Source organism: Gossypium hirsutum, chromosome D13, assembly GCF_007990345.1.
Source record: "Gossypium hirsutum isolate 1008001.06 chromosome D13, Gossypium_hirsutum_v2.1, whole genome shotgun sequence".
Taxonomy (NCBI): Eukaryota; Viridiplantae; Streptophyta; class Magnoliopsida; order Malvales; family Malvaceae; genus Gossypium; species Gossypium hirsutum.
Genome location: NC_053449.1, coordinates 60,738,676 through 60,759,651, shown reverse-complemented (window position 1 = coordinate 60,759,651; position 20,976 = coordinate 60,738,676). Strand labels below are relative to the sequence as shown.

Genomic DNA, 20,976 nt, shown 5'->3' with positions numbered 1-20,976 from the left:
AAAATATCTAGCTTAGATTTACTTACGAGTATTCATGACTTTATTTTTTTTTATTTCAATTTAATAGTTCATACCAATTTACAAATCAATCAATTCCAATTTCATCAACTATATCAATAACTTCACTAATGTTGTGGTAAAGGTTTTTGATGTTTGCACAGATTAAGCTTTGAAATACACACTCCTCACTGTATAAAAAGAAATTGTGAACCACACTCTATATAGCTAACATGTTTCACTTTATGTATTTATTTATCAAAGCGAAACAAAAAAGAAAAAGAAAAGAGTGGTGATAAAAAGACACACAAGGCTTCCTAACATCTCCCATCTCCCACTAAATTTACCAAGGAGAAATCGGGAAAAAGAAATAATATTTGGAAAAACAAAAGAAATAGATGTGTACCGTTTTGATGATTTTTTTTTGTTTTATTTTAAATCAGCTCAATTTATGGAACCACTTGAATGTGTGGATTAATATGGTTTGCAGAACCAACTTTTTTAATTTTATCTTTTTTTCACCGCATTGGATGGCGATTTCCTCTTGGGTTTTAAATCCACAACGATGACCGAAATATTATCACAACTGCTTCTTCCTATGGCTATTGCCGTGAGATTATCAGCTACCGCTTGTGCCGGTGAAACTCTATCATCAACTTCGCCCATCAATGCCCTCCGCCGTCGCCGTATTAGTAGGCGGCGAGCTACCTGCCCGGCCTCTTCATTTGACATTACATCCCATAACCCGTCGCTGGCTATTATTAAACACTCGTCGTCGTCAGTCCTGGTTGTGAAGGTAACCTCCGGCACTGGAATTACCCATGGCCTTAAATAGCGGTCACCTATAACACACATATCCCATCACAAATATTAAGAACCTTAATGTTTTTTTATAGAAAGTGAATTCATGTAACAAATATATTAAAAAATTTTAATCATACCATATTCAAGTGACTGTTAGATACTTGTGTATATATATATTTAAGATTTTAAAATTATTTTATGTTACGGTGTAAGTAGACACAAATATATACTTTTATTGCCATCTGCTGATACTAAATCCCACAGTAGGAATTGACAAATCCGCAAAATATATAATACATAAATTCACGGATATTCTTATATTTCGATACATTCTATGGTTCATTCTCTATGGTAAAATTTCATATGCTAAAAGATCCTAAAAAGGAAACTTGGTTCATGTTGGCATCTCCATTTGAGACATAATACCATGCAAGTTTCATTTAGACACAAATTTACAAATACAATCAAATACGCACTTCAAAATGCTTGGTGTTGCAAATTCACCATGAAGCAATCCACAATTTATTTTAGATCCTCGTTTTTGCTAAAATACTATTTAGAAATATATAGGATGATATTATTACCCATTTAAGGCCCTAAGCGCATTTTGGTAATTACACCACTTATATGGCTTATAATGACCGTGAGCTTCCATGGAAGAATAAAGTACCTCCACTTTTACACTTACAAGTTTCTATGCAGGTTTCAATTTATAAATTTAGACGGGTCTATGAGCTCTAATGCTTCGAAAACCAAAATCAACACCAACAATCTCCATATGCATAGTGATGCATATTACAGGATGCCTTGAACATATGATTGAAGAAAAAAGCAAAACAGGAATTTGAAAGGAAAATAGAGAGATGTAGAGAAAAAAGGCGAACCTATTGCTCTGGACATTGCAAGAACTCCAAAGACCCTTGCACCATTCCAGTTTATGACCCTCCCTCCCTCTCTTTCAATTCTCATGAGCTCGTCCTGTCGATCAGGCTGTAGTAAGCCGTAACAAAGATGGAAACTGAAAGTCTTTAATCTTATTTTACGAAACAAAACTTAGATGCACCCCTACTGAACCTACGATTGATGAATGCAATAGATATATACACCATCGGCGTATAATATAGAGGAATTTCCATTGTTACCTTCTGATCAACAGTTAATGCAATCGTTTCGGTTCCACGGCAAAGCACCACCCTCGAATCACCACAATTGGATGCTATAATCTGGCAACCAGATAAGACTACAATCGCAGCAGTTGATCCCACCATTTCTGGTGCAACTGCTACAGTCACGACTTCACTGTCAGCCCTCTCGAAACTAGTGGATAATGCCACTTCCCATCTCCTTTGCCACCCACAGCTCTCATCCACTTCACGGTCCCATTCTTCTGCTATAACTCCGTGCATCCTCTCACCACAAAATTTAGCCACCTACAAATTATTGCTGAAGTTCGGTAAGTGGCATCATGGGTATCAAAGTAAAAAGGATTGTTAGAAATTCATATTCATGTTTTAAAGTGAGCATAAATTGATATTTTTTTACTATTAAACAAATTTAAATATAATAAACAATAGATTATATTTTAACGGTATAGAGTTTAATATATCAAATTCTCCTTCGAAAATGTTATTATTAACAAAAAATTTAAATCTATTTGATCTTATCTTAATCAATTTATTGAAAACTTAATTTATTTACTAGATACTTATTAACCGAATAAACCAGTAATTTTTATTCAGCTTGAAAAGGTTATTAATAATTACAAAAAATCCTTTTTCAATTTAAACTGATTTTTAATCAATAATTATTTGGTCCTACTGAAATAAAAAATCTCCACAAATAAGTCTAACATGATATAATTTTTTTAAATATTTTATTATATTCTTAAAAAAATAACATCATTAACTTATATTCAACAAACCCCAATTAAAATATAATTTTTAATTCCACTAACAGAGCATAGAATCATAATCCTTTCTTAAATCCTATTTTTTTTATAAGATAATAAACCATTAACTTATATTCAACAAGCCCCAATCAAAATTTTATCTAGAACTGTTCAAAGGCAAAGTAAATTCTGTAAATTTGAAATTTCATCTGAAGTTTTGAAAGATATAATTAAAAATATTAAACCCATATCAATTCATATTTTAATCATATGAAATAAAACAACGATAACCTATAATACTATAATATATATTAAGTTTGGTACTGTTTAAAATTTTAATAGAAAAAATATTAGGATATTAAAATTTTAATTTAAAATAGCATAATTTTTTTAAAATTATAAAAGTAATGTAATTAAGCCTAAGTTTGAGTTAATTATTCATTGAGGATAAGCAAAAATTAAAATCCATATTTTAGATTCCATCATGACTTAAACAAACAGTGTTGATATCACTCCAGCTCCAATCTAATTTAACCTAACTTACAAGCATTTCTACTCCCATAGCAACTAAAATGATTAAAATTCAAAGGTCATATCTAAACTAGATTTGTTCACCGACTATATCTTAATTTGATTGGATTTTTTTTTTTAATCTATCAAAAGCTTAACAGGAACCAACTAGGTGGCCCCTGTTCTAGTGGTCTACTCAAAACCAAACAAACAAAACAAAATAAAAACCAATAAAAAAATAAAAGCTTGTTAATCGAAATTATATGAATGGGGCAATTGGCCTTGACTTATTTACACCTGCTAATGTATGAGATCTGCATTACGCAATAGTCAATACCCGTGACGATAAAAATAAGCCTTAATTGAACTTATAAAAAGAATTAAAAAAGGCGCCCATTTCGATGACATGTGTAAAGAATAATGAAAAAGGCGCTCTAAATGGAATTGACCACTAAGAAATCACAACGTGTCAAACAGATTTCATAAACAATTATTTATGTCCAATCATTGACCTAAAATATATTTTTGTTTATTTTAAAAATTAGAATTTCTATATTAAATTAGAAAAGGAAGAAGAATCTCAAAATAATTATTTTCCATGAAAACGGGAAAAGAGATTTTTTTTTTCTTTTTTATTGAGCCAAGTGATTACTGATCTACCTTACTTTGATTTCTCCAAGACTTAAATTAGAGCAGTAAATTTTCTAGAGAGCCAAACGGGTTTTTTTAATAAGGAAGTAAATAAATTTCGGTAAGCAATTTGAATAGGGGAGATTTTGTTACCTGAGAACCACCATGGCCATCATAAACGCCGAAGAAATGGATAGGTGAGATTTCAGGGGAGGTTCTAGAACCAGGAGCCGTACAACCTCCCACGTGATCACATGTAAGAGACATGAACGCCGGTACAACGGCGACGGCATCTTCCATCTCTCGCTGTCTCCCGATCACCGAAGTGAACCCCCACGTCACTCCCTTGTTATTCCTCCCAACACATTTCTGCCTCGCCGTTACCGTCGCCTTCAACTCCTCGCATGCAGGCGCAGGCTCGAGCAGCCTCGGAACCACAGCATCCGCCGTTAATATCTCGCCGGAACTCCCGCTCGTTCCGGATATATCGCCGGAACTTGTCGCGCTCCTAGAATCAACCGCACTGAATACAGAGGACAGGCTTGAGCTGATTGAAGTCAGGTCCGGCTCGTGGTGTGAGTCAACTCGGTCTAATCGCTGTTCCTCTTCTTCAAGTAGGGGTTCCATGTGAGTGACAGAGGAAAGAAAAGAGGGTAACAAGAAAAGAAATAGGAGACATTGATGGGATAAAAAAAGATGACGGAACTGTATGGGAAATTCGACACGTGTGAAGAGATATTTTTTTAAATATTTGCTATATTTTATCTTGATTAAATTAATTAGACAAAGTTAAAAGGAAATTGACTATATTTTTTATGAAATAAATATTAAATTTATACATATTTTTTAATTTAATGTGTAATTTAATATATCAAATTTTTTAGGGGTTTAAAATAAAATTGTATATTTTTACAATAATAAAAATATAATTTCACCATTTTAATATCTATATCTTTATACTTTTAAATGATTAAATTAATTTTTTATTATTTTTAAGAGTTAAAGTATAATTTTACATTTATTAATTAAATTTTTATAAAATTTAAAGGGATCTAAATGAAAATTTTTCATTTTAAAAAATCATACCCCTACCAACCTCTGAATATGCCCCCCTAATAACAAATATTACTCGTCTGAAATATTAAATAAGTAAATAAAAATGTTAAGAATGAAATCTTATCGAATAACTATAAAATTCTTCAGCTTTACTTTGAAGAATTAGAGAAAACAGTCATAATCTTTTACTTAAATAATTTCTATGCGACTTTAAATTGGACAAAAAAGAAAATATTTTTAGAATTTCCATAATTCTATTTAAAAAATTCTAAATTATTAAAAATAAATATAAAAAATTAAATTTCAAATACGAGTGAAATAGAAAAAAAATACATAATTAAACTATTTTAACTATAAAAATTTCTTTAAATATAAATTTTAATTTTACCATTTAATCGAGCTATTCTAAAATATACCAAGACAATTTAAGGGGGAAAAGAAAAGTATTGAATACGATTTACGAGTCGTATTCACTCGCTTTTTTGAGGTGACTCCACGTGTCTTTCTTTATTATCTCGATGCCACGCTGGTATTGCGGGACACTGGCACTGGTCCAGCAAACTATTGAGAAATTATAAGGTAGGTTAGGTTATGTCCTTATAGTGGACCCAAGCAGTTGTACTAACCATACTTTAAAACTGGCTACGTGGCCAGCATGAATAGATATTAGGGGCCTGCCTACCCATTAGATGGATTTAGAACTTTTTTTTACTCTTCTTTAAATAAAAAATTTTTAATTTTAAAATTATTTAAAAATTTTCATTTAAGTCATTCGAACCGTTCAAATTACTGTTCTGTAACATTCTCCCTTCATACCACCTGAACCAATTAGAACCTCTTATTTCATTTCCTTTTTAACACTCCAGATTTTTTCATAAAACATCTTCGAACGTCACAATTTTGCGAATCGAAATCCAAACATCTATCTTCTCTAATCTTCAACACCGTCAGATTGACTTGTATCTAAGACATATTCTTCTAGTCGCCAATATGTATTGATCCATTGTATCAATAGTTGAATCATCACTTGTAACTCACTTGTTGAATTGTAAAAAAAAAATCAACAGTATAATAATTTAAATAAAAACTTTCAAAAAAATTCCAAGACAATTTATATCTTTTTTAACATTAAATACCCAAAACGTAAATTTACTAATAGCTTAATGATCTTAGTGTAATTTACTCGGTTGCAAAATCATCCGAGTAAGGCCACGTCAAGCAATTAGATTTTGATTAATTCATTAAAATTCGTTTAATCTTGGTAATCTGTACTGTACGGTACTTTAAAAGAAATTAAGGCATTATTTAAAAGGTTTTTACGCGATAGCTTCTTTTTTCTTTCTTTCTAAAGTTAATATAATAACTAGACAAAAGTTGTGATTTAATTGAACATTATACATTAGATAAATTTGTTAATTGATTGGCTAAAAGGTTAAAATATATCATTGTATTTTCATATATTTAAAATTTAGTCCTTATGTTTTTGTTTTTAGGAATTTAATTTTTTACTTTTTAGATTTCAAAATTAAGGTGAGATGGTAAGGATCTCTCCTACATTAACCAGTGGTTGAGGATTCGATTCTCATTCTGAGTATAGAGCAGCTTTAAAACTCGTGGCCATCATCTACTGCTTAATGGGCCTATAGAATGCGAATGATTAATTACTGGATTCGTTCTAGTAGATATCTTAAGAAACAAAAAAATTATTTTGCTAAATTTAGGTTTATTGCAATGTTTTTTTTTAGTTACATTATTCCCAAATGAGTATTTTTTTATTTCAAAATGTCACGATAGCCAATTTAACAAAAAAAATAATAGTGCTTGCGATTGGACTTGAATTTTAAAATCGAAAAAAAACTAAATTCCTAAAAATAAAAATACATGAACCTATTGCATATCTTAATCGTTAAAAGAACCGTGAAATTTGTTGCCACAATTTGGAAGTTGTGAGTTACGTGCTTAATTACTTAATATCTTTGGGTAAAATGATGAAAAATCTCGATTTAACTTTTATATTAAAAGTAATATCATTTTTTTTAACAATCTCATTATAAGTTTTAATCATATCTTTTTTTTTTTACACAATGCCTAAAATCCTCCCCAACTTATAAATAGGAGGATAATGCGCTTCAATGCACTTGAACCCACGTTTTCCTGCATTGACAACGAGGCCTATATTAATCGACCTAATACTCAATCGACAAAATAATGTCATTAAATCCATTTGACTTTTGGTTTTTTATATAAAATAAATCAAGGCTAATAATAATAAACATAAAATATTATTTTTTAAATATAAAAATATTCATTCTTTGTCTTTTTGTTTTGTTCGTATTGTATGCTTACGTAGGTTCCGAAGTGTTTGCTTTTTGTTTTTGTTGGTTGGTGATTGGGCAAAATCTTAATTCGATTTGGTTAATGATGAGACCTAATCCCATTTTAATGTTTTGATAATCAAACTATCTTTATTTATTAGTTGTAATACACTTGTTATTAATTTATTAATACCTTTTTTTTTCTTGAATTTTTTTCACGACAAATAATTAATATTGGAGACAGATAAAATGATTAAAAAATTTATGTTCAAAATCTTAACTGAGATCAAACTCGCATGGTGACTCTTATTTTTAGTCAATATTTACATATAATTTCGGCCATTTGTGGCGGTGCTGCTGGTCTATGGTAGCTCATCAACTTCTCACCATCACTTTTCGCTTAATTTTTTTCTTTTACTTTCCTTCATCCTTCACCACCATGATCGCTTCTCCTCCGTTGGTCGGCCCCATTTTCCAACACGAGAGGGCCATGGTTGCTAGAACAATAAATTTAGTTTGGGGTTTTATCCCTTGCTGCCACATGTGAGGAAGGATTATTTAAGTTGACGAGAAACCTGTTTCTCGAGTCATTTATGACTGGATTTTTTTAAGTTTAAATCAACTCGTTTTATCCACATATGATCTAGAGAATTTAACATAATACGATATTTTATGGGCTTTCAGAAAGGAGTAGATTGTCAATGTTGGATCCAATATACCAATTTATATGATCCTTTCTAATGGTTGAGCACCCAATTATGTCCACATTCTTTTTAGTGTTATTTCCTAAGCTCAGAAGCTTTTATTTGATATGAATCAACTTTTAGTTAAGCGTTTTTATTATTTTCTTTTGATATGATTGTGTTTAGACTTTATTTTCAACATAATAAAATCACTTTAAATAAAAAATTATATTTATTCATACAATAATAGATTCAATTTGCTCTATTTAAAATTACGACATGATTTTTTTCCTCGTTTAGACGTTATTATTTCAATCTTATACTACCTCTTCTTTTCTTCTTATACTAGTGTTTTTTTTTTTGTAAATGTTCATGTCGGGTTTAAGATTTATGTCTGGGATTTGTAACTATCCCTCTCAATAACATTGTCTCTAAAATTCGAATAATATGTTTTATTATTGTACCCAATATTATTATACTATTTTTTTATGTTGCATGTTTTGCACGTAATTTTACATGTTTATTTTTTAATTTATTAATTTCATGTAAAGTGCAGAGAGGTAACAAAATATATATTTTCACAATTGAAGTATCAAATAAAAGATTTGATAAAATACAAAACTCAAATATTGCATTATCCCAATGGTTTTGTACCTAAATATTACAAAAATAAAAAATAAAAAAAAAACCAAAATATGGCTGATGGAGGGTATGCAAAAGGCGGCACCAAAGGTGCCTTTCTCATAGGCGGCACATGACTAAAATGTAATGATCCAAAGTTTCAAGGATCTGATATGCAAATGTACCATTTTTAATTTTGAAAGTGAATTGGTGCCGCCTGTGGGTGTGGCGGCACTAAAGTTGAAACGTGGCTAATTGCCTTCTCGGCCCTTCTTATTTATTATTTTCTTTTTATTCCCCTTTAACTCACTTTTTTATTTAATAAACAAACCCTCAACCTATTTTTGTAGTTAAATAAGCTCTTAATCTATGATTTTTACTCATAAAATAACTTTATTTTATTATTAAAGTAAATATATTTTACCTAAAGTAAAGCTATTTAAAAAAGTATAAACTAATTCGCATTTTATGTTTATGTGAATTTGATGAGAATAGTTTATTAAATAAAAAAAATTTATGTTTATCAAAGGCTTATAGCTATAATAGTCCCTTAAGAAAAACCAAAAAAAGTTACTAAGCCCCTTGACTTAATTTGAACCCAGTTGAGCCCTAATCATTAACCTGAAAAATTAATTAAGCCCTTACATTAATAATTTTCACATTACGTTACATTAACCATTAAAATCAATTAACGGACCAATTAGATGACGAAATATGACAGGCTATGATTTAATCTTTCATATCTCCGATAAAAATCATAAAAATATCTATCTATAATATATATAAAAGCAGGAGTCTTGAAAAAACTTTTGAACTGACAAAAATATCATTTATTGTTAATTATATTACTAAACTACATTAGAATAATAATTTATTAATATTATTATATAATAATAAAAAGTAAAATTAATTAAAATAATAATATATTAATGTGAAATTAATTAATTTGGTCATATATTATAAAGACTCTACTTAAAAAAAACATAATATATTATTAATTAATAAAACTATAAATCTATAAAATCATTGAATATAATTGGATGACTTTAAAATAATAAAAATTCAAGTTTTTTAATTAAATAAAAATATTTTTATATATATAAATAATCTTTATAAATTTAAAAATAATTATAATTTAATAGAAGTTGTGAGAATTATATATTTCAAAATAATTATAATTTAAACTGCAATTATTATTAAAAATATTGTACTAATTTTAAAATAAAATTGTTATTTAAATAGAACTCTAAGCATAAAATATAGGAAAAAGACAAAAAAAATTTGTGATAATTATAATTATAATTTATTCTTATTAGTTAAAAAATTAGACGATGCTACTTTTATTAAAGTAAAGTAGAGTTATTACTTAATTAGAATTCTAAGTATCTTAATTATCACTTAACTAAAATTAGATTTAATTAAAAAGAATTAATAGAAATATCAGGCATGCTTTATTGAAAAACCAAAAGTAATAATAAAACTGATCACCCATAAATGTAACCCAAATAGAAAAAATAAATTATAATTATAAACTATTCTCACCAAATTTAGTAAATTTTTTTATTTAATAAATTATTCTCATCAAATTCACATAAATATAAAATGCGAATTAGTTTATACTTTTTTAAATAGCTTTACTTTAGGTAAAATATAATTACTTTAATAATAAAATAAAGGGCTTTTATGAGTAAAAATCATAGATTAAGAGCTTATTTAACTATAAAAATAGGTTGAGGGCTTGTTTATTAAATAAAAAAGTGAGTTGAAGGGGAATAAAAAGAAAATAATAAATAAGGAGGGCTTAGATGGCAATTAGCCACATTTCAACTTTAGTGCCGCCTCACTCAAAATGATACATTGGCATATTAGGTCCTTGAAACTTTATATCATTACATTTTAGTCCTGTGCCGCCTATGAGAAAGGCACCTCTGGTGCCGCCTTTTGCATACCCTCCATCAGCCATCTTTTTCTTCTTCTTTTTTGTATTATTTTGGTAAATAAAAAAAAGCTTATAATATTTTGGTTTTTTTTTTTTAGTAATATTTTGGTAAAAAACCCTTGTCCCAAATACAAATATATTCTGTTTATTATAAAAATTCTAATGGGCTGTTTTGAACCCATATCTATGCTAGAAATGTTTAGCCTTGGGCCAAACTTCAATCACCAAAAAAACTCACTTAGGCCACAAAGGCCTAAACCAGATCTCAAACTCTAATATTTTATCTAGGCGTGGCTTATCCTTTAAAATGTTACTGTATATTTCTTGGCCTTCTGCCCATGTGATCACATGCACAAACTTATCATGTGTTAGTCTTCTACACATGTCATGCACAAATTTATCTCGTATAATAATGTTGTTAAAGTAATCGATTGATTTGAAAAAAAAAATTAAAGTGTGGTCCGTTGGACAGTTAAGTCAACGATTTCTAACAATCGAAGGTATTGTTCTTCAGTAAGGATTTTGTCTTTTATATTCTATCGAGAATCAGTGTGCTGTGAGTGATTGCCCGAAGAGCTTCAGTCTACCAACTTGAGGCTTATTGAGGCCTTATAAGCCTCGAGCTGATGATTCAAGGCCCACCTAACTCAGGTAGCTCCATAATTATTCACGTGCCCTATACTGACACCAGAGGCGAAACTAGGGGAGTTAGTAGGAGCCCCCGGACCCCCTAAAATGGAAAACTTTCCATTTAGGCCCTTTAAAATTTTTAAGATTTTAAATTAGAAAAAGTAAAATTACATTTTGGCCCCCCTAAAAATATAAAAATTTGATTTAATCCTTTAAAAATTATAAAAATATAAGCTATTAAAATGGTGAAATTATATTTTTGCTATCGTAAAAATTACAATTTAATTTCGACCCCCTAAAAAATTTTCTAGTTTCACCCTTACCTAAAACTTTTATCGAGTCTTGTAGGTAACACTAATTGGGATGCTCGTGGCTCCATGAACCAAGCCCCCCGAGCACATGTTTATAGCACGCTAGCTCTCGGCATATCATGGGAAACAAAACCCCGCTTGGGAACAATATATTCAGTTGTTAGGAACTGACCGACTATCTAATGAATGACACTTCGAAGACTTTTCCCAAATGAATCGATCCCTCAACACACACGTAATTTTGTTAAATTAATGTTTTAAATTTTTTATTAAATTCAAATCATTTCACTTAAAATTTTATATTACATAAAAATCATAATAACATAAAAGGTTTATTCTTTAGTTTGCAAATTGGACTAAAAAAAAGACTAAACCTAAACATATCCGAACAGAAATATCGTAGAAGTTGACGTTAAAAATATACAAATGAGAAGTCAAAAAGCGTCGAACCATTTACAGATGGTCAAATTTCGCCCACTCAAACGCAACCCTTTTATATATTAACTGCAAACCACACGATGCTTATGCTCCAAACCATTTTCTTCATTCCTTTTACTTGTCTTAATATTTATCTCAAAACCAAATCCTCGAACAATAATCTCTGTTCTTTTTTTTTTGTTTGTTTGTTCATTTCCATGGACGGCGGATCAGCAAAGTACAACGTTGTCGTTTCAGGCAATAACGATATTGCTGTTCCTTTCGATCATCAATTCAACCTCGACGACGCTATGACAATGCCGGAAAACCTTCTGTCCAGGCATCAAGCGGTGGTCCGTTTGGTCTCCGATATGCCGGCGGTTAATCATGCGACCGGAAGTTGCTCGATCTGCATGGAGAGTTTGTCGGAATCCGAGGGAGGTGGTTCGAGGCAAGTATCGTGTGGCCATGTCTATCACCATGATTGTATTACCGATTGGCTTTTGAATGGCAATTCTTGCCCCCTTTGCCGTCATGAAATCTCTGGTTAATGATACCGTCATACATTTGAAGCATGTCCACTCAAGATTTTTTTAATTTTTTTATATTTATGTAATTGGTTAAGAGATTAATGCAAAATATATTTTCCGCTTATTCATTTGGTTTAATATAAATTATTGTGGACCAAGGAGGCTATAGATGATCTACATAAACCTATTGGGACACCTCCAACATACCATTCAGAGTTACATATCAGAGGAACCCCTCAAGTCAATAGTTGAGAGGTCCTACTTCTTATTCATTATATCAGACTCTGGGTGAGTTTGGGTGGGCGGTACGTTTACCTGCGGTTAGTGTAAAAATAGCGGTGGCGGTGAGATTAGATACTGTAACGATACTGTAACGTGAGATAAAAAGTAAACTAAACACACCGCACCGCACCCAATCACCCATCCAAACCCACCCTCTATTTGTCATATCTTATATAGGAGGTGACTGAAATTTTGAAACCACATCAATACCATCCTACCTAAATCTATATTAGCGGTAAAGTCTTGACATGTGACACTTCAAAATTGAGGCTAAGAGAATATAAAGCTCAAGAAAATATATAAGTCTCAACATCTTAGTCACTTTCGACCTTACTTGGCAACTCTTCATCTTGTAATCTCAACCAAGTAATCTATAAACTATACAAGGACTTACATGAAAAGTTAATTTTTTTTTTTACTAATAAAATGATGGTTAAATTTCAACTATAATTCCTTTATTTTTTATATTATATAATAATAGTTAAATTTTAGTTTTGGTCATTATATTACTTACATGATATGCATCTAGGTTAACTTTTATGATAATATAATAATGGTCAATTTTTAATTTTGGATCTTATACTATGCTCAAATTTGAGATTTAATCTCCATACTTTAAATTTTGACATAATTTGGCAACTTAACTTTTACAATACCATTAGTTAGTCTAGATATTGTATTATAATTAAAATATTGATGTGAATTTTAAGAATTGTTAAAGTTATTAAATTTTTTTGTTAAATTTAATTATTTAGATCCATTACAACTTCGTTTTTATCACATGACTACCAACTAAGTATATATGTTTTTTAATTTCAAAATGACACATCAGGTTACCAACGAATTTAGTAGGAAAATCTCAACAATATAAACAGAAAAACATGAATTTCTAAATTAGAAAAATAAAATAAAAAAACTAAATTATGGGGAAAATACATTCTTCACTTAAAATCACATGGTTTTACATTAAAAACAAAACCTTAGTTAGACCGACATGTTTTATGAGATATGCTATAATTTATATTAAATGGAAACGTACAAGTCTGAACAAGTATTTTGCATTAATCTCAAACAAGTATATATAATTATAATAAAAAATAATAAAAAATCTTGAGCGAACATGCGTCAAACGTATGATGGGTATCATTAGCCGCAGATTTCATGTCGGCAAATTGGGCAAGAATTGCTGTTGCCGTTCAAAAGCCAATCAGTAATACAATCATGGTGATACACATGGCCGCACAACACTCGCCTCGAACCATCTCCCTCGAATTCCGACAAACTCTCCATGCAAATCGAGCAACTTCCGGTCGCTTGTTTAACCGTCGGCATGTCGGAGACCAAACGGACGACCGTTTGATGCCTGGTCAGAAGGTTTTCCGGCATTGTCATAGCGTCGTCGAGGTCGAAATGGTGATCGAAAGGAACAGAAATATCGTTATTACCTGAAACGACAACGTTGCATTTAGCTGATCCGCCGTCCATGGAAATGACAAAAAAAGAAGAAGAAGAAGACAGAGATTACTGTTAGAAGATTGGTTTTAGAGATGAGATTAAGACAAGTAAAGCAATGAAGAAAATGCTTTGGAGTATATATAGGCATTGTGAATTGCAGTTAATGTTATAAGGTTGTGTTTAAGCGGGCGGAATTTGACTCTCTGTAAAAAGGTTCGATATTTTTTGACTCCTTTTTTTTTAATATATTAATTTCAACTTCCACGCGATTTCTGATTACTAAGTTTTTGTACTTTTCCAATTAATTTAAGTTATTTTTGTTTAATGGTGGATAAAAACAAAATTCTGTCTTTAATATTTGGGTAAACTGCTAGAATAGTCATTTTTGTCTCTCTCAAGTTACATTTTAGTCATTTTTATTTGAAATATTACGTTTTAGTCACTTACGTAATTAACATGTTGTAACATTTTAGTCACTGAACCGTTAATTTTCGTTAACGGTGTAATAGTAAGCTGATGTGACATTTTCAATCATTATTTCAAACGAAAATTTTAGGTTAAATTATACAATTAGTCTCCATATTTTTTCGTTTTGAGCAAATTTTTTTTTATGTTTTTTAACTTTTTTTTCCATTCTCTTTTGTTTATCCTTCTATTTTCCTCTATTCTCCATCTCTTTTAACATAAAAGAAAAAAATTAAATTACCTAAAAAATATACAAAGAGGGATCGTATTTTTAAATTCTCTTCAAATTTTTGATTTTCAACATCAAAACATTAAGTAACCAACTAGGTATCAATTTTGGGTGTTATGAGGGTGTTAATCCTTCCTCATATGTAATCGACTCTCGAACCCATATTCTTGAATTTTGTAGGCTAAAAATTATCGTTTTAGTAAAATCTAATCTTTTATTAAGATGATTAAATTTTGAGATGACCCGATTACACCTAATAAAAAGAATCGGTGGCTATTCCATTTTTGTTTTTTTAAATAAAAAGCCGATTTTCAAAAAAGGATTTCGATAAATAACAATACTCATGACAATCGAGTTAAAACTTAATTAACAACACAATAATTATTATATTTATGAAAAAATTATGTAAGAATTAAAAGTGATTTAGGGTGGGTTTGGATGAGAGGTGCGTTTACCTGCGGTTAGTGTAAAAACAGCAATGAGATTAGATACTGTAGCGATACTGTAGCGTGAGACAAAAAGTAAGCTAAACGCACCGCACCGCACCCAACGTCCAGACCCAACCTTAACCTAAATTAAAGGAAAGCCGCCAACGCAATAATTAATTATAGTAGAATAGCCAGTCAACGAAACTATAGTCAATGGTCTTCTTTTTTTATTATTATTACGTGGAAATTAGACATTTATGGTTAACACAAGTATTCTCCACCTCCTCCACAAAATAAAATAACGTGGTTGACTGGAATTTGCAATGCGTTTCACGAGCCGTTGAATTTTGAGTCTTTGGTCAACCATTTGGGAGTTTATCCGAATTCTTGTTGAGCTGAAAAAAGAGGATCCCGAAACGCCGCCGTTTGATTTCTAAAATACTTTTCGATATTTGGTTATTAATAATCAGTTTTATATTCTTATAGGAGGCGTATCTAGTACATTCGCATTGTATTTTTTATTCCATAATTAGTTTTAAAAGATTGAATATTTTATAAGACATTTGTCAACTTTTTAATAGTGGTGGAGCTAAAAAAAAATTGGGGGAGGGACCGGAATTAAATTGTAAATTTTTATGAATGTAAAAATGTAATTTTACTATTTTAATAGTCTATATTTTTATACTTTTTAAAGAATTAAATCAAATTTTTATTATTTTTTGGGCAATCAAAGTACAATTTGACCATTATTAATTTAAAATTTTATAAATTATAAAGAGCCGAAAAATTTTTCATTTTAAGGGGTCGATCCCCTGCCAGCCCCCCTTAGCTCCGCCATTGCCTCTTAATCATGTTTATGGGATTTAAAAACTTTACTACCGGTATATCAAATAATTCTCATATATATATATTTGAATAATCTCATTATAGATTTTGATCATATCTACTATCTTTTTTATACGATACCTAAAACTACCCATAACCCTTCCCCTACTAATAAGTAGAAAGATAATACGCTTCAACGCATTTGAACCCACGTCCTCCTGCATTTACAACAATACTCATGCCAATCGAGATAAGACACATTCAACCCATTTTATATCATATTTAATGTTTAATATGTGTACTTGAAAAAGTTTAACTGTATTATTAACCTTGTTAATATTTCTAAATGTCAATTTAACAAATTTTAATAGAAAATTAGTAACGAATATAAAGATTGACAGCGTAAGTTAAATCTAATTATATAATAATAGATGAAGGGGAACCTTGAATATCTGTGGACCAGAATAAAAAAATGCGAAAATATTGGAATTTATATAATATAATTTATTAAAATATAAAAAATATAAATGTAATATATTTAAAAATAATAATATTGAAAAATATGTGAATTCCTTTTTGAGCCTACCTGTCCCATCATCTAATTCCATTTAATTGTTTTCATCCATAGTGGTCCCCTTTTTTTTATTGCCAAGTGGAAAAGATTGAAGTTTCCTATCCAAAAGAAAATTCCCACAGCTTAGGGTGGATTTGGATGGGCAATTGGGTGCGGTGCGATGCGATGCGTTTAACTTACTTTTTGTCTCACGTTACAGTATCTAATCTCACCGCCACCGCTATTTTTACATTAACCGCAGGTAAACGCACCGCCCATCCAAACTCACCCTTAATATTCAAAAGAATCGGTACTATTATGAATGAACTAAGTTATCATTAATCGAAGTTTTAAAATATTTAATCATAATTAATTAAAAGAATAATTAACTGGAATTTCATGTGATGGCACGATGATTAATCTAAGTTCGAATTGCACTAATTATATTTATTGTTCGAGTTTTATCCCGACATTATAATTTTAAAAATAAAATAATTGAATCAAATTAATTTTGATTAATTTAAGGGGTTTTTGAATTAATGGAAAATTTTAAAGTATTTGAGCTAATTCCATTTAATTGTTTTCATCCGTAATGGTCTTTTTTTTTTTGTTGTTGCCAAGTATATTAGTTGAGTTGACAAGATTGAAGTTCTCAAGTCTTTATTCTAAGGACAAAGTTAATTTTTTTAAGGGGATCGAAATTAAATTGTAATTTTTACGATAGTAAAAATATAATTTTACCACTTTAATAGCCTATATCTTTATGATTTTTAAATGATTAAATAAAAAAATTATCATTTCAGGAGGCCAAAGTGTAATTTTACCTCCACTAATTTAAAATTTTAAAAAGCCTAATTTTTTGGGACCGGAACCCTTGACAAGCCCTCTAACTACGCCCCTGCTCTATCCAAAAGAAAATTCCCACAGCCTAGATATGAATATTCAAAATAGTCCATTGATGAATTAAGTTATCATTAATCGAATTATATAAAAAAATAATTAACTGGATTGAATTAATTTAAGCGGTTTTTGAATTAATGGAAATTTCTAAATTTTTTGAGTTGTGAATTTTGTTTTGGGTATATCTTAATTTTTAAATTTCTAAATGTTTTAGCCCACATAACATTATCATATGACATATTACCATTAGATCTGTTCATGAGCCAGGTTGGATCGAAGGCCTATCCGAAAAGTGGGAAGGTTTGGGTAAAAGTATAGGTCTGAAAAATGGGATTGGACAAAAAATAAAGTCCATTTAGAAAACGAGCTAGGCCATAGCTCGGGCCCAGCCTGGCCCGAATATGCAACAACAAAAAAACTGTAATTTTTGTTGTTGCTTTTTACTGTTTTCTTTTGCTATTTTGTTGTTGTTGTTGTTTTTTTCACTATTTTGCTACAATTTCACTATTTTGTTGTTATTGTATAACTCTTGCTTTATTGTTAATTTTGTTACTATTTTAGAAGCATTTACTTGTTAAGTTGCATCTATCTTAGTGTTATTTAAATAGACATATATATTTTTTAAAAAAGTTATTTTCAAATTGTTGAAAAATATTTATTTTAATGTTTTTAGTATTTTTTATGTATTGCATATTTTTTAAAATTTATATAAAATAATACAAAAAGATTAATACGGGCCGGGCCAAGTCCGAGTTTTAACATTTTTATTTGGGCCGAGCTTAGACAAAATTTTATGCCCATTTTTGGGCCAGGCCCGGGGCTAGCAAGCAAGCCTAAAATTTTGTTTGGGCCCGACCTGAACCCAACTCGGCTCATGAGCATCTCTAATTACCATCTGTTTGTTGGGTCTATTTTATTGATATTAAAAACAAAATTACATGCCATATGTATGAAAATCATAAATTTAAAACACAAAAACATTAAATAATGAAATTTATGGTTTGAAACTATATACAATCGATAGAGGTAATAAAGTGTGCATAACAAAATTAAAATGTATAAAATTATGAAATCCCACCATATGCATGTTTTTATCGTTTTTTTAAGTGAAAAAACTAAAATACTCTCGAATAATATTACTTATTTTAATTACGAAAACTCATTCATGTAATTTCTTAATCAAATCGACGCTCTGTTGATTAGTGATATCAAATCAATCATAAAATTAACTATTAGTATGTATACAGTATAATATTTTTAACTTTGATTGAACCTCATATGTTGGCCTGATGGCCAATGTGTTCATCGTTTCAAGTGTGGCCTAAGTTAGAGTCGTGTTAATCGCATTGCTGTTAAAACTTTGCCTATATCTTGTAATTCATATATTATTAATTTTGATTAACTCAGTTAATTTTTATTAGAATCAATTTACTTAAATTATTATATTATTTATAAAAATATTTTAATAAGTTATAAACTATTAGAAATATTTTATTTTTGGGTAAACTCCAAAAATAGTCACTTTTGTTTACCTCAGATTACATTGTAGTCACTTATGTTTGAAATGTTACATTTTAGTCACTTATGTTATCGTTTTGTTACGAAGCGGTCACACTACCATTAAAATCCGTTACCTCCCTAACGGAAGTCCTACGTGGCAATCCAAATGGGTTTTAAACGCCAACTTGGATGTCTAGATGTTGGGATGAACATAGGTTTTTAATTAAATAAAATTCAATTTGGACTGTCACGTAAGACATTCAAGTTGACAATTAAAATCCATTTGGACTGTCACGTAGGATTGCCTTTAGGGAAGTAACGGAGCTTAACGATAGAGTGATCACTTCATAACAAAACGAAAACGTAAGTGATTAAAACATAACATTTCAAACATAAGTGAATAAAATGTAATTTGAGACAAACAAAAGTGACTATTTTTATAGTTTAACCTTTATTTTTTAAAATAACAAGTTCAATTCAATTTATTTAAGGAAAGAATAATATTTCTTTTTGAGGAAGGAAAGAACTTTAATAAGAATTAAATTAACAAATAATGGGCCATTAAAGATGGAATATCGCTTTTTCTCTCCCTTTTCCATTGAAAGCGGTCCACCGAACAGATAAATTGTCTTTTTCTTTTTTCTTTCTTTTAGGCCACGATGAAGCACAACTTCAGGATGGAATGGTAAAATTGCTGTAAGGTCCTTTAAAAGATTCTAAAATTTTAAATTAATATAATAATAAATTTCATTTTAATCCTCTCATAGTCAATTTTGATTCTAAAAATATTCTGCCTTAGCCTCTGCCTTTTGTTTAAATATTCGTATACTTGAGTTATTGTATACATTAATAAATTATATAATGCGGTTTTATTAAAAATTGTAAAAGGAAATATAAATGTATTATTATTTGTGTATTTTTTATTTTTATTTTTTAAATTTACGAGCTATTGATCTGGTTACAGGTTAAGAGGAGACAGAAGTTTTCATTAATTTGGACAGACCTAAATTCATATTTAATAATATTTTTACTTTTAATTTTAAATATTAATATTATTTTAAATAATGAAACTAGAGTTGTTCATGGCCGGACCGGATGCTAACAAAATTTTAGGTCTGATTGCTAGGCCCGGACTTGACTCGGCCCAAAAATGAGCCTCAATTTATGTCCAAGTCCGACCCGGATAAAATGTTATAACTCGGGTCCAGTCCGTATTAATTTTATCTTTTATATAAGAAAAATTAAAAATATAACACACCAAATACACTAAAAATATTAAAATAAATGTTTCTCAACAAATTAAAAATAAATTAAAAAAGTCTCTTTATACTTAAATAATGCTAAGATAAGTGCAACTTAACAATCAAATGTTTCTAAAATAGTAGCAAAATTAATAATAAAACAAGTGTTATACAATATCCAAACATTAACAAAAAATAATAGCAACGTAATAATAAAATGGTAGCAAAACAGGTGGAAAAACAGCAGCAAAAAACAACAGAAATTTTTTTATTGAAAATTTAAACCGGGTTAAAAACCTTACTTAAGGCCAAACCTGTTTTCCAAAACGGGTCTTGGTTTTTTGCTCAAATCCACTTTTCGGACGGATCTTTAGATCGAACCTAGCCATAAATATATTATTAAATCTGTTTTTACTACTTAAATAAATACATTAATTTTAAATGAATAATAATTAAAAATATTCTTTCAGGTCTAAAATAAGAGTAGAAAAGTACTAATTTAATCACGCAAATAACCAAGCATGCACTTTTAGCATCTTATAAAAGTTGTTCTTTTTCTTGGGTCAACATAGCATCTTAAAAAGTTTAACTGGAAAAGAGAAAAACTTTTTAGCTAGCGATCATATATATAAAAGGTTATTATTTTTAAAATCTCTTTTTATTTGTATAAAATTTTAATATATTAATAATTTTTTATATAAAATTTAAAATATCTATATTTGATCCACATATATTCATTTAGTATTATAATATAATTTAAATACAAT

At 29.5% G+C, this 20,976-nt stretch overlaps 3 protein-coding genes across 4 annotated transcripts; 1 reads left to right on the top strand and 2 right to left on the bottom strand.

The window, feature by feature from the left end:
• Window positions 1–99: 99 nt before the first annotated feature.
• On the bottom strand, window positions 100–4,609 carry LOC107932053 (protein phosphatase 2C 77). Of its 2 annotated transcripts, none has more exons than XM_016863990.2 (4): window positions 3,983–4,609; window positions 1,944–2,231; window positions 1,686–1,791; window positions 100–839 (listed from the first exon to the last, which is right to left on the bottom strand). In XM_016863990.2, exons 1-4 carry the CDS (start codon window positions 4,454–4,456, stop codon window positions 505–507), a joined length of 1,203 nt encoding a protein of 400 aa, XP_016719479.2. In that variant the 5' UTR covers window positions 4,457–4,609; the 3' UTR covers window positions 100–504. The 2 variants fall into 2 exon arrangements, with proteins under 2 accessions (XP_016719479.2, XP_040965348.1); XM_041109414.1 differs by having other exon boundaries at window positions 1,686–1,779.
• A 7,410-nt stretch (window positions 4,610–12,019) lies between these two features.
• On the top strand, window positions 12,020–12,352 carry LOC107932020 (E3 ubiquitin-protein ligase RNF181). Its single transcript, XM_016863965.1, has one exon. It carries the CDS (start codon window positions 12,020–12,022, stop codon window positions 12,350–12,352), a length of 333 nt encoding a protein of 110 aa, XP_016719454.1.
• A 1,407-nt stretch (window positions 12,353–13,759) lies between these two features.
• Window positions 13,760–14,098, bottom strand: LOC107932019 (probable E3 ubiquitin-protein ligase RHA1A). The gene has a single exon (XM_016863964.1). The coding sequence runs from the start codon at window positions 14,096–14,098 to the stop codon at window positions 13,760–13,762; it is 339 nt and encodes a 112-aa protein (XP_016719453.1).
• Between the last annotated feature and the right edge of the window lie 6,878 nt (window positions 14,099–20,976).